The sequence below is a fragment of the Marmota marmota genome, unplaced genomic scaffold (assembly GCF_001458135.2).
Source record: "Marmota marmota marmota unplaced genomic scaffold, marMar, whole genome shotgun sequence".
Lineage (NCBI taxonomy): Eukaryota > Metazoa > Chordata > Mammalia > Rodentia > Sciuridae > Marmota > Marmota marmota.
Genome location: NW_026000153.1, coordinates 24,834,644 through 24,849,213, shown reverse-complemented (window position 1 = coordinate 24,849,213; position 14,570 = coordinate 24,834,644). Strand labels below are relative to the sequence as shown.

Below are 14,570 nucleotides of genomic sequence, written 5' to 3'. Positions count from 1 at the left end.
TATTAGGTCTTGTTTTTTAATTCAGTCTGCTAGTTTATGTTTTTTTAATTTAAATTTGGAGACCATTTATATTGTGTTATTACAGGTATTTATTTCCTCCCATTTTTTATTCATTTCTAATGTTTAATTCAGTCCTAATACTCATTTTCTCAGCTACTTTTCTAATGAAATTCATCTATTCACAAGTTCAGGGATTTTTTCTTTCTTCTTCTTCTCTTCTTCTTCAAAACCAAACAAAACTTTTATGTGTAGTATTTCTTTAAGTATTTTTGTAGTGCTGCCTTAGTACTCCTGAATTCTTTTAGTTGTTGTTTTTCTTGGAAGATTTTTATTTCTTCACTGATTCTGAAGGATAGCTTTGCTTTTATTTATTTTCCTTAATGGAAGCTTTGATTATTGAATTTTTATCTTCTCTAATATGTATTCACTTTGTTATAAATTTCTCTGTAAGCACTATATGCCACAAATTTTAATAAGTTGTGTTTTCACATTTATGTAGTTTGAAATATATAATTTTTCTTGACAAATCATAAGTTATATATTAATGTTTTAAATGTCAAGGTTCTTGGGATTTTCCAGGTATTTTCTGTTATGGATTTGTAGTTTGATGCTTTTGTGGACTGAATGCATACATTGTATTGTTTATATTTTTTTAAAAAAGTTAATATCTTTAATAGGATATTAACTAATAGGACCAAATGTGGTCCTATTAGTGAAGGTTTAATGTGAGCTTTGAAAATAATGTTCATTTACTGTTGTTGTATGAAATATTTTCTGAATGTCAGTTTAGTACAATTGAAGGGTGGTATTTCTCAGGTCAACTGTATTCTTTTTCACTTTTTTGCTTTTTAGATTTTTTAGTTAGTAATAGAGAGGTGTTGATATCTCCACATATAATAGTTGTTTCTTGTATTTTTCCTTACAGTTTTAATAATATTTTGCTTCAGGTAGCTGTGTTCTCTATTGTTAGGTACATACACATTAGAGATTCTGGTGTCTTTGTGGATAATTGATTTATTCCTGACAATTATGTTTGCTTTCATCTACTTTCTCTGAAATTATGATTGATACTCCAGCTTTTTTATTTTGATTCATATAAGCATGGCATATTTTTCTCCATCTCTTTGCTTTTTATCTGTCCATATCTTTATATTTTAAAAAGGTTCAGTATGAACAATATATACTACCCTCCATGGTTTTTAATGAGAAGTCTGATGTTGATCTTATTGTAAGACTTATTATGACAAATTACTTCTTTCTTGCAGCTTTCAAGATTCTGTCTTTCTCTTTCACACTTGACAGTTTGATTATAATATGACACAATGTGGAATTCCTTGCATTTCCCTTGGGATTTATGTGGATTTCTCTGATCATCTTATACATGTAAATTTATACCTTTTTCAAATTTGGGAAATTTTAACTGTTTGTTATTTAAATATTCATTCTGTTTTCTTTTTCTTTTCTCTTATTTTAACTCCTATTTTATGTGTATGTGATACATTTGGTGTTATCCTACAGGTCTCCTAACTTCATTTTTTTATGTTCTTCACTGACTAAATACTTTTAATGACTATCTTCAAGTTGATTGATTCTTTTTTCTGACTGCTCAATTCATTTTAAAATCTTTATGAATTCCTTTCATTTGTTGTAATTTTGTGTTCTAGAATTTTTATTAGATTCCTTTGTATTATTTAACTTTTTTTATATCTTTATTTGTCAAGACAGGATTTTCCTGATTTTTTTTTTTTTAGTTTTTTTGTCCATAATTTTCTCCAGCTCCTTGAACATATGGGAGATAGTTGATTCAAAGATTTTATCTAGTAAATACACATTAAAGTTTTTTAGACGCTCTGTGGGCTCTAATGTAGGGGAGATATTACTAAGGAGATGGATGATTGAGATCTTCCATAGTAAATTGTTGATTTTTAGAAAGAATTGTATAGAAAACAAACAATATCATGTATACATTTTTGGAGCACTCTATAATAGCTAATGAGAGATATGGGTAGGAGTATAGGGAAAATCAAGTAGTTATGATTGCTAATGGCTAAAATATTAGTAGCTTTGTTGGTCTGAAATATTTATGATTTTAATCATATTCACACAGATGTTAAAGAATGGGGAAATTCACATTATTCAGCCTATTCTTTTATAGAATGTGAAAATCTTGAGAGTAAATAATATGTCTGTTTATCTGTTTATTAGTGATAGATCTAGGACTCAAAATAAGATTTCTTTCTATATATTTTGATGAATAGTTGAGAGAAACTAAAGGTTTTAGAGCTTTAATGAGGCAGTGAGATTGATGCTATGATTCAGAAAGATTATTAATAGAAATCCTTTGTTTCCTATTTCTTCTTTCAGTTTTAAGTCTTGGTAGTATAGTAGGAATTTTTTCAGTATTGAATTTGTTTACTTATATATTCCAAATACCTAGAACAATACTATCTGGCGCACAGTTGGCTCCTGGTAGTTATTTGATAAATAATGAGACATACGTGTATGAATATGTTTTTCATTTCAGTTACGATGGCCACTACCATAATCCAGTCTCATTCTCTTTCCAGTATTATTAGCAGAGTTCATCTTGCATTTATCACTTTATCGGAAAACATTAAGAATTGATTTGAGCTAGTGACACACATTATAATATATGGTCAGAGTTAAATATACGATTGAATGAATGCACACACACTTATGCATATATATGCTATACAAGTTGAAATAAATCTATCATTAAACTTTTATAAAATAAAAATAACCAAGCATTATCAAGAAATTTCATTAAGTTTATTATAGAAGAGAGGTTTTCTTGATTTACATAAAACAAATATTTGGCTTAGGTTCATTCTAAAGAGTTATGTAATATTAGAAAAAATTGCTTAAATTTTTAATGGAAGAGGAATATTAGACAAATGATCTTCAAAATCCAATTTAAATATTGTGATGCAGTACATTAGAACCTTGATAAAATATATTTTCTCAGTTTCATCTCTAGACACTGAAAAAGGACCCAAGCCATGTACAGATCATAATTGTGAATCTTCTAAAAGACTATCTAAGGTATGTTATGTGACACTGGAAAAGAAAAAAAAAGTTGAATGAACATGCTCAGTGTGTAAGTAAGCATCTTAGCTATTTATAAAATTATCTGACCCCCACAGTTAGGAATTTCAACAATAAAAATAAAATTTCATTCAGTAATAAAAGTAATATAATTGATATTTTATAGAATATTTTCAAATTTAATATTTTGTAACTGATTATATAAAAAGAATGCTTTTCCATTTATTTGGCCTTATTTGCCATTGCTAGTCAATACATAATTATTATTTATAATGTCACATCTACTAAGGAGACTCAGTAAGGAGGATCACAAGTTTGAGGTCAGTTGGGGCAACTAAGTGAGACTCTTGTCTCAAAATAAAATTTAAAAGGCTGGGAATGTAGCTCAGTGCTTGCCCAGCATGTGGTAGGCCCTCCTGGGTTCAATCCTCAGTACTGGGGAAAAAAATGGACAAATCATTGTTGCAATTGTCCCAAATTGTTTCAATTTCCAGTAGATATTTGTATACTAACCTTATATCATGCCACTTTCTAAATTCACTTGTTAGTTCCAGTGTTTTATAGATTAATTAGGATTTTTTTGGTAATACATCATGTAATCTACAATGGACACATTTTTACTACATTCTAATTTTTATTTCTTTGTCTGATCTTGTTTGAATGCTAGAATCTACAGAATAACCGTGAATAGATGTGGTGAGCACGGACATCTTTTTTCTTGTTTCTAGTCCTAGGGGAAAAGCATTTAATCTTTCCCCATCGAGTGTGATGTTCACTCTAGTTTTCATAAGTGCCTTTTATCAGAATGAGGAAATTCTTTTCTATTCCCATTTACTGGAGTGTATTATAAACGGATATTAAATTTTATCAATATTTTTTTCTGATTTTATTGAAAAATGCCCTCCACATCTGCATTATATTTATCAGTATTTTATTCTAGTTTTGTCCTAATATTCCATTATGGTTTTAATTTGCATTTCTCTAATGGTTTATTATGTTAATCCTCTTTTCATGTTTATTTGCCACCTACAAAATCTTAGGTAAAATGTCTGTTAAATATTTTTGCTCATCTTTTCATTGTATTGTTTTTTTAAAATTGATGATTTAGAGGGTTCTTCATATCTTCTTGGTAATGGTCCTCTTTGAAATTTTTTATTTGTAATTTTTTTTTACATTGTAAGCTGTGTAATCCTCATATTCACATGAATTCTTACCAAGAAGTTTTTAATTTTTATGAGATCAGTTATTATTATTGTTTGCATATATTGAACCAACCTTGTATCCCTGAAATGAAACCTACTTGATCATGGTGTATTATCTTATTCATAGGTTTTTAAAATGCAGTTTTCTAATATCTTGTTGATGATTTTTGCATGTATGTTTATCAGGGGCATTGGTGTTTGGTTTCCTAGATGTGTCCTAGATGTGTCTTTGTCTGATTTGGGTAGCAGGGTTATACTAGCTTCTTAGAATTAATTTCAGGGGAAATTTCAATTTTATGGAATAATTTGAGGGAGACTGGTGTGTTAGTTCTTCTTTAATGTCTGATAGAACTCAGCTAAGAATCCATCTGGTCCTGGGCTTTTTGTTGTTGGTAGGCTTTTAATTGCTGTTTCAATTTCATTTCTGGATATTGGTTTGTTTAGGTTTTCTGAATCTTTTTGGTTCAATTGGGGTAGATAGATCATTTGTGTCCAGAAATTTGTCATTGTTTTTAAAAATAAACAGAATTAGAGATAAGAAATGAGATGTTACCACAGACACTTCTGAAATACAGAAGATCATGAGAAACCATTTTGAAAATTTATATTCCTATAAACTATTTCCTTTCTAGTTGTATACTAAGTCTTAATAACAGGTAGTTACTCATTCCACTGTATATGTGTTTTGTCAACACTGTTCTAGTTAGCTATTTCAGGGTCAATACTTCTCTATAATACATTTTGAAAATGGTTGTATTTCCCTGAAAGATATTTTCTGGGATTTCAGTAGGAATTACATTAAACCTATTTTGGCTTATTGCATATGCATATTGATTTTTTTCATCCTTCAAACATGATATGACTCTTATGTCTTCTAATACATCTTGTATTAGCATTTTGCATTTTGCATTTTCAGCATACAGATCATGAACATGTTTTAGGAAGTTTGTAGTATGTATTTCCATTTGTGTGATACTGTCTTTGGGTTTGTCATGTGTTGCCTTTATAATGCTGAAATAAGTTCCTTCTATCCCTAGTTTCTCCAGTGTTTTTTTTTTTTTTTTAACATGAATGGTTGCTGTGTTTTATCAAAGGCCTTTCCTGCATCTATTGAGATGATCATATGATTCTTGTTCTTATTTCTGTTTAAGTGATTAATTACATTGTAGATTTGGGTCTTTTCTCTCTTTCTTTGGTTAGTTTGGCTAAGGATTTATCAATATTACTTGTCTTTTGGAAGAACCAACTCTTTGTTGTGTTGATCTTGTGTTGTTTAAATTCTCAATTTCATTAATTTTAACTCCGATTTTTATTATTTCCTGGTCTTCCATTGATTTTGGAATTTGTTTGTTCTTCTTTTCTAAGACTTTGAGGTGCAAGATGTTTAATTTTTGGAATCTTATTTTCTTTTAGTGTAGGCACTCAATGCAATCAGTTTTCCTCTTAGTATTTCTTTCACACAGTCCCAGGAATTTTGATATGCTGTATCTCTGTCTTCATTTGTTTCTAAGAATTTCTTGATTTCTTCCCTTATTTTTTCTTTGATTCATTCTTAATTTAAAATATTGTTTAATCCCCATGAATTTGTGTGATTTCTGTTATTTTTCTTGGTGTTCTAGTTTCTTTCCAATGTGATACATGGAATTATATAAGTTTTCTTTTTTGTATTTGCTAAGACTTAACATTGTAACCTAGAATATGGTTTGTTTTAAAGATGCTTCAATAAGCTGCTGAGAACAGAATAAATTCAGCTGTTTTGGGGTGAAATATTTTATAGATATCTCTTTGGTTCATTTGATTTATAGTATTACTTAAGTTGGATTCATTTTTATTGATTTTTATGTCTTGGTGATCTGCCTGTTGGTGATGTTTGTTGTAATTTTCCACTATTATTGTATTGTGGTCTATCTAGGATTTAATGTCAAGAAGTATTTTTTAATGTAATTAGGTGCATTGACATTTGTTGCGTATACATTGTCATTATTTCTTCTCTTTGTATTCCCTTTACCAGAATAAAATGGCCCTCTTTGTCTTAGCTTTTATGACATCTTATTATGATTAATTTTTGCTTAGATTCAGCTTTTTCAGATAGAAGAATGGATATTCTGGCTTGTTTTGAGATTCTGTTAGTGTGGCTTTTCCCCACCCCCATCCTTATATATTCAGCCTGTGAGTGTCCCTACCTATGAGATCTTGCAAAGAGCATATGATTGGATCTTTTCTTTTTAAATCAACTATGGGTTTTTAAAGAAATATATATTTTTGGTTATTCTTTTTGGATACACATGACAGTAGAATGTATTTTGATATATTATACATACATAGAATATAATTTATTCTAATTAGGATCTCATTCTTGTAGTTGTACATGATGTGGAGTTTCCCTGATCATGTATTTATATATGAACATAGGAAAATTATGTCTGATTCATTCTATTGTCTTTTGTATTCCCATCTCCTTCCCTTCCTTTCATTTCCCTTTATCTAATCCAATGAACTTTTGTTTTTCCTTCCTCCCCACCCTCTTATTTCATTAGTGTCTACCTATCAGAGAGAACATTCAGCGTTTGTTTTTTTAGATTTGGCTTATTTCACTTAGCAGGATAGTCTCAAGGTCCATCCATTTACCATCAAATGCCATAATTTCATTCTTCTTTAAGGCTGAGTAATATTCCAATGCTGATCCATTATATTAATCTCTGTCTTTTGGTCGATAGGGGGATTGTGGTTGAACTCAGAGGCACTCGACCACTGAGCCATATCCGTAGCCGTATTTTGTATGTTTTAAATTTAGAAACAGGGTCTCACTTAATTGCTCAGCATCTCACTTTTGCTGAGTCTGGCTTTGAACTTGCAATCCTCCTGCCTCAGCCTCCTAAGCCACTAGGATTACAGGTGTGCATCACTGTACCTGCCTAATCTCTGTCTTTTAACTGGGAAATTGATACCATTCATATTCAGTATTATTATGGATGGTGTTTGAGAATTACAGGCTAGCTGCTCTAATTTCACTGTTCAAGCATGAAAATGAGTGACATTAGCACTGTGTGGGCAAGGAACCTGGTTGATTTACTCCAGAAATCCCCAGCAACAAATTTTGTATTTAAAAAGTTCAATTTTATCAGCTTGTGAATGGGCCACTTTTTTCTTTGCATAAGTTTATGCACTGCTGGTCTCAGTCTTTGTTTGCTTATCTGTTGTTCACTTGATTTGTAAATATTTTGATACCAGGTTTTGAGACAATTGCTGTGTAAAATAGGAAGAAACAATTGTAATGATGCTCTGTGTGAAAAGAACTTGCCGAGTGCCTTCACCAAAGCTGCAGAGCCTGCAGTTGAATTATTCTCACTGGTGAATAACAACAATTTTGCCTTGCAAAGATGTTATGGTAGTTGTCTATGATTATAGTTAAGTGATTCTGCAAACATATCATTGAATTCTAGAATGAATTATGACTCTACTTGGGTTTAATGAAATTTCTGATATTGCTGAAATTTGCATATGTACATGTTTTTCTTTTTCAAAGCAAGATCTGCTGGTGAGAGGAAATGATTGTCTGGATTTATTATGGTTTATAAATTAATTAGTGGTATATTTAATTCTGTACATAAATTTATAGCAAGTACATACTTGTCAGATCAAAATACAAAAACAGACTTTTAAGTCTTGATGATTCCTTGTAGACACTGGGTCTTTTGAGGCCATTACTCTTGCCTACTACTGCTTAATCACATTAGTAGCTCTGTTCCCCTCTCACCCTCCTCACTGTTGAGGTTATAGTATTTCACTCCTTCCTGATAAGGTCTGGCCTGTGGCACTAACACTTATCCAATTCCTTCATCTTACAGAAGGAGAAACTGAGGATTAGAAGGCATTTTTGAATAGTGTTTGTTAACTATTATGACTTGGTATGGAATTTTTAAGTACCTTATTTTAAATCATTCATTTTAGAGGAAGTCAGATCCTTATGACAAAGGAGATAAGACAGATAACATTCAAATGAGGAACTACTTAATAGTTTCTGAATTTTGCTAGGTAGCAGTCTACACCATGCATTAGACCTTTTATTACCTCTGGGACATAACCAGATCTGAATACCTTAAAGTCTTATAACCTAAGCAATCCAGAACATTAATTTATTAAAGACCTGAAAAATTCTTAGGGGGAAAAAAGATTTTCTTCCATGTTAGTTCCAAGTAAAGCTTTTGTATTTAGTTCTGTGAGCCATAGACCAGTCAGTGTTTGTGTATGCTGTAAAGAAGGGTTGAGGTTAATTTTTATCCTGTGAATTTCGGATTCCTTTAGTACCATTAGTTGAAAAATTGTTCTTTTCTCATTGACTTAACCTTCACAACTTTGTCACAATAAACTGAGCATATGTAATATTTCTGGACTGTCTTCTGTTTCTTGACCAATATATCATCTTTGCTCTAGTACTAAACTTTTGATTACTATAGTATTAAACCAAGTTAATCTTTAGCTTGGGGTCCTCCTAGAGGTGCTGGCACAGGAGCTTCATCACTGGTTGCTATGGATTTCTCACCACCCGGTTCTTGTACATCAACCCAGGGGCCTGAGACTGCTTGCTCAGAGGGTGCTGGGGTGCTGTATTGCGTCTGCTGGCTCCTTCTGTTGGGTGCAGGAGCACAGGATGCTGGGCTCAGGGCCATCTCTCTGACTGCTATAGAATGCTATGCACTTGTTTTCCTCTATAGTGTTTTCTTTAAAGGAACATAGAGCCTGGTGGCTGTTTGCTAAGCTTGGAACTTGTGATTGTGACCTCTCTGTAGGTGGCCTGTGGTGCAGAAGCATCACCTCCTGCCCTGCAGCCAAGGAAGGTTGTTAAGGTACTATTACTGTGACTCTCTTGGTCAGCTGTTCTTTCACTACTTCCTTAATGGACTGTGGAGGGATTGGACGTTCCTGCTTACGTCTCCTCTGCCATCTTCAGGCTCCACTTGCTGGCTTCCTTTCTTTCTTTTTTTATTATTATTTTTGTACTGGGGATTGAACCCTGGGGTGCTTAACCACTGAGCCTTTCATTTTATTTTTTATTTAGAGACAAGGTCTCAATAAGTCATACTTATTGCTCCATGTGGACTGATTTTTACCATTCTATTACATATCATTTACTGTGGTTTTCTGTTCTTTGTGTTAACTATTTTTGTTTGTATGGATCTAAAATAAAATTTTCCCTTATTTTTCTGTGCTTTACAGGTTTTTTTTTTCTTTTTTACTCTTTAAATGGTTTGGCTTTGTTTTAACAAATATACTTGACAGTAGTACTGTTAGTTTATTTTATCCTCCTAAAAAATGCAAGGAATTTAAATGCCTTTTTTAACTCGTGACCTGATTTCTTCTTTAATTGTTGTTTTCCAGTATTTTAGTTTTATTTTATTGATTTTTTCTATTTGATATCAAAGTTATTTCAGTAGGTCATTGACTTCTTATATTAAACCACAATTTTATGTGTTTATTTGCTTTTCTTTCCTTCTTGCATTCAGGTCCTTTGTTTTCTAGTCATTATCTTTTAGAATTTATCATGCTTCCTATTTCTGCAGAAAAATTGCTCTCCTCAGTTCAAGAAGAATTTCAGCCAGAGTCCTTTTTAAATTGCCTTTTCACCATTTGCCTTTCTGGAATTTCTAATCTTTTATTTTGAATTGTCTATTGATTTCTCCATCTCTCTTATACTTTTCTATGGTTTTTTTCCTAGTTATGTTTTGCATTCTGAAAAAAATTTTCACATACTTCTTGCATTTTATTATTTTAGCTCATTTGGACCTACTTTTGTTTAGTCTGTCCATTGAATTTTTTGAAGAATTTTCTTCAGGTAAATTTATTATTTTATAATTTTTATTTTTTATTCATTATTAAGATCATTTTGATGCATTATAATTGTATATATAGTGCCATTTGTTGTTACATATTCATTATTCATGTATATAACATAATTTGTTCAGTTTTATTTCCTAGTACTTCCCTTTTCTTTTCACTTTGCCCTGTGATGAAAGTAAAAGGGAGATCATTAGAGCTGGAATTACAAGTGTGTACCACTGTACCCAGTTAGTCCATTGAATTTTTAATTTCATTCCATTCACTATTTGTAGTTCAGGCAGGTTTTTTGTTGTTGTTGTTGTTGTTGTTCATATATACTTTTTTCTCTTTTATGGTATAATTTTACTTTTTGATGTTTTTATTCCATTTTTATGTCTATATTTAAAACATGCTTTACATCATTTTTATAAAACTTATATTTCATTATCTTGTATTAATCTGGCTGTTTGTTGTCTCTGATTATTTCTTCATTTTATCATGTTCTTCATAATTCATTTGGATGAAGTCATGAGTATTAGACTTTTATTGCTAGATAGCTGGTTTGGTCTAGGCATGTGTATATTTCTGTACAGTTTCATCAAGTGTCCATGTTCCTATTTCCCCTAGTGCTCCAGGGTTGTTCTCAAGCAAAGGCAATTTTTATGTAAATTTTTTGGCCTACAATTTCTGTTAGAAAAACTTCAAATCTACTTGAAAGCAGACAATTATGTAGGAATTTACAGAGGTGTTTTTGGTTCCCTTATCCCTCTATTTTTCACCTTTCCCCCACCTCCTCCTTCACCATCCTACACCCCAGCTGACACCGAGAAGCTTTACTTCCCCCCCCCAATTTTGTAACTGAAAAAATTTCCATGTCCACTGTTTTACTTAGAGTCTTACTCTCTTTTTACAGGCTTAAGGCTTTTCTCCGTTTTTCTTTAGGCTGATAAAATTGTAACACCTTGGAATACTGAGATTGACATCAAATGAATTAGGGACACAGCTACTAATTAGGATTGTAGTTTTCTTCTCATTTATAGCTCTTAAGTCTTTTTCTTCCTCTTTATCTTGCTTTCTACTTCTTTTTCCCTACCTCCCTCCCTTTCTTTTTCCCTTCCTGCCTTCTTATCTTCTATCTTTCCTCTTTCTATTTCTTTGTAGAAATATGTCTACACAAGATTGTTCTGTTGTGTTCAAATAGGTCATTTTTAGCACAAAGATTTCTCAAAATACATGGTATACCACCTAGTTAGAAATGGAAGTACCTTCCTGTATTTTAAAATATTTTTCTCCATGTTCACTCCTTATCTATTTTGATGAGCAATATATTACTAAAAAATGTTAATACATCAGCTTAGATATCTAATCATTACAAAATATAAATAATAAATTTTTATTCTTAAGTGCCTTTTTTTAAAATGCAAGTTTCAGTTCATGTGCAACAACCACCACTTCAGTGGCATCCATTGGTAAAGATTGGATTCTGTTTTTTGCTTCAGGATTTTGTAGTCCCCACATTACAATGTGGAAGTTTTCTTTCCTCAAATCCTGTAGTACTTATTATACTTGATAGGAGTAGATTTTAACTTTCATAAAATTAAAGTTGTTTTATAACCCTTTATTTTCTTCATCAAATCTTTGGTTCGGCTTTTAAACTTACCTCTGTCTCATAGATCTCTGCCTGATCCACTCATAATTGAGCACATTATCCCTGTTCTGATGTTTCTAACATGAAAGAGACAATTTTGAGTTTTTATAATTGTTTTCTGCAGTTCTCCATTGAGACATTTTATATCTAGACATATTACCTCTCATTCATTTCCTGAGAATCAAGGTCATTTATTTTATTTTATGAAAATTTACATGTCTTTTTTATTCTTACAAGACACCTTTAAGCTTCCTCTTCTTTTTACTTTTTAGTATTAATTATAATCACACTTGGAGATATATAATCATTTTTCCCCAGGAATTCCCAAATACAGGAATTACGCAAAGGTGTCTAAAGGACTCCTATATAGGTTTAATATTTGTAAATCTTGTGTATATTAGTTCTCACTCAGTGGAATTATAACTCAAGTTAGACTCTGATCTTGTATAATGTATAATTTGTTCCCTACCCAGAACTAGGTAGTTGTCTTCTAAGTTGGTTTGACAAAACTAGAGTAAATACTGAAACCTTTCTAGTTAATTTTATTTACTGTCTATACTTGGCATGGCCAGTGGAAGATTATGGTATTTAATATTAGTTGTTCAACTTCTCCATACAAAAGCACATGTTTTAACTACTGCTCACTTTTGAAATAGCAGCAGTTGCTTTTTCAGTCCTGTGATCATTGACCAGTTGTTGTAGAACATATTCTTTTTATATATGTTTCTATAAAGTTTCTTGGGGGTAGCAAGAGGAATAGAGTGGACTAGTAAATCTCTTGTTTATTTAGTCATATTCATTATCACTTAAACAAGATTACTAGTTTATTGAGATTGTTTTTATAATTATGTTCTTAAATCATCCAGATTGGTTTAGTAAGTTTACTTTTGCATTTGGAATCCTTATCCAACTCATAGACTTCTTCAGCTGTACTGCTTGCTAACCCTATGTCCTAATAATTTCAGGTCCTAATTATTAACCCTACTCAATATAAAAATGTTAAGTTAGTGATTTACAAAATTTATGACCTTCTTTTCATTTATATTGGGAGATCTATCCTCCTCTTCCTTTTAGAGGGAAAATAAGGAACAATACTCTTATATTTTTATCTACCAGATTTTCTCAACTCTAAGATCATTGCTTTATTTTGCTTTTGGTACTGGGACTTGAATCTAGGAGTGCTTTATCACTGAACTACATCCCTAGTCCTTCTTATTTTAAAATTTTTTGGTAGGTCCTTTTTAAGTTTCTGAGGGTCTTGCTAAGTTGCAGAGGCTGGCCTTGAACTTGTGATCTTTCTGCCTCAGCCTCCTGAGTTGCTGTTATACTGGAATTTCAGACTTGCTATACCACACCTAGCAGTTCATTGATGTTTCTTTTTTCTTTTTCTTTTTTGTGTAGGATTTTAGGAAGCTGAATGATTTATGAATGTGTCTCTATGAAACTTACACATTGTATTTTCACATTTAAATATAATTAGTTAAATAAGCATTCACATCTATTCTTAAGTATGTATTTAAATAAAATTTGTGTTTGATCAAGTAAAAATCAATGGATTTCCCCCATATTATCAGAATAACAAAAATAACATTTAAACAGTGAAAAGCTATGAAGTAATAGAAAAGACTTGTATATTTACAATCAGTTTAGTATGTTGAAAATCTATTTGTTATTATAGAAGTTTTCATGGAAGTATGTACTTTACAAAATATTTAAAGAACTCAGAAAAGTTGAAGTGTACCGCTAGTGGTTATAGATGAACCTGTTCTCTGTGCTTCTGACTGGACTGTGGGTGAAAGTTAGTGTGGCAGAATGGAGGAGAACTAACTATAGAGGGTTTGAATCATAACCATGCTTCATGTTTTTTTGTACAGATCTTATCACTCATAGAAAAGTATAATCTTGTTTTTGATTTATGAGTTAAGCTAGAATATATTACAAACATAAAGGTAATTATAGAACAGAATGATCTCCTAAGTATTTTATAAACTTATTTTTTAGATGCAGACCTAAAGATTGTAATAGGTGTTGTATTTTCTCTTGTTTTTAAACCTAATTTTCTTTTTGAAAAGAGTGAAGGGGGTGCCAGAGAATATGCTTTTTAATGATTCTTAAAATATATTCCTTTATGTTTAATTTCATAGAAAACATTCAATTTCAAGCCACTGTCTTGATTTTTCTCTGATGTTTTCTATGTGCTACTAAAAATTCAAAGAGAACAAAATGTTTGATTATATATTCAAATGGTCTCTTTGTGTTATTTAAGAAAGTACCTTTGGAAATATTGGAGGCATATAGGTGACATCTTTTTAGTTTTACATGTGTTATTATTGTATTCATATCCTATGAGTGCAAGATAAAATAAACACCCGAGGCTGTTTTATCCTGCCTCTGTCTTCTCTGTTCTAAAATTACATTTATTTTTGACTAATATTTTTTCATATTTTATTTTTATTTTAGGCTAAAAATCTCATAGAGAGATTTTTCAGTCAACAAGTAGAAGTTCTAGGCAGACGTTCAGATCCATTGCCTGAAATATACTACATTGAAGGTACTCTCCAAATGATTTGGATCAATCGCTGCTTTCCAGGGTATGGAATGAATACCCTGAAGCATCCAAAATGTCCTGAATGCTGTGGTATGTAATGAACTATGATTTCATGTTGTATATTGATAAAAATTCACTTATTTCATTATGCCTAAGTGAATGTCTATCATTTTTTTTTTATTGTCAGCTGTATATTTTTTTAAATTATTCAAGGTAGTATGTTTGAGGAGGCTGTGTGAATCTAAGATGTAAAGGAAAAAAGCGGCTTAATTTTGACCTTGGTATTACT

At 31.3% G+C, this 14,570-nt stretch overlaps 1 protein-coding gene across 3 annotated transcripts in view; it reads left to right on the top strand.

Moving 5' to 3' along the window:
- Positions 1 to 14,570, top strand: part of LOC107146251 (zona pellucida binding protein) — a 98,297-nt gene that overhangs the window by 44,125 nt on the left and 39,602 nt on the right. For 2 of the 3 annotated variants that reach the window (XM_048786595.1, XM_015490326.2), the window contains 2 exons: positions 2,987 to 3,063; positions 14,194 to 14,371. In XM_048786595.1, the coding sequence (XP_048642552.1) occupies positions 2,987 to 3,063; positions 14,194 to 14,371 (255 nt within the window). The remainder of the gene's footprint in view (positions 1 to 2,986; positions 3,064 to 14,193; positions 14,372 to 14,570) is intronic. The other variant, XM_048786594.1, reaches the window with a different exon arrangement.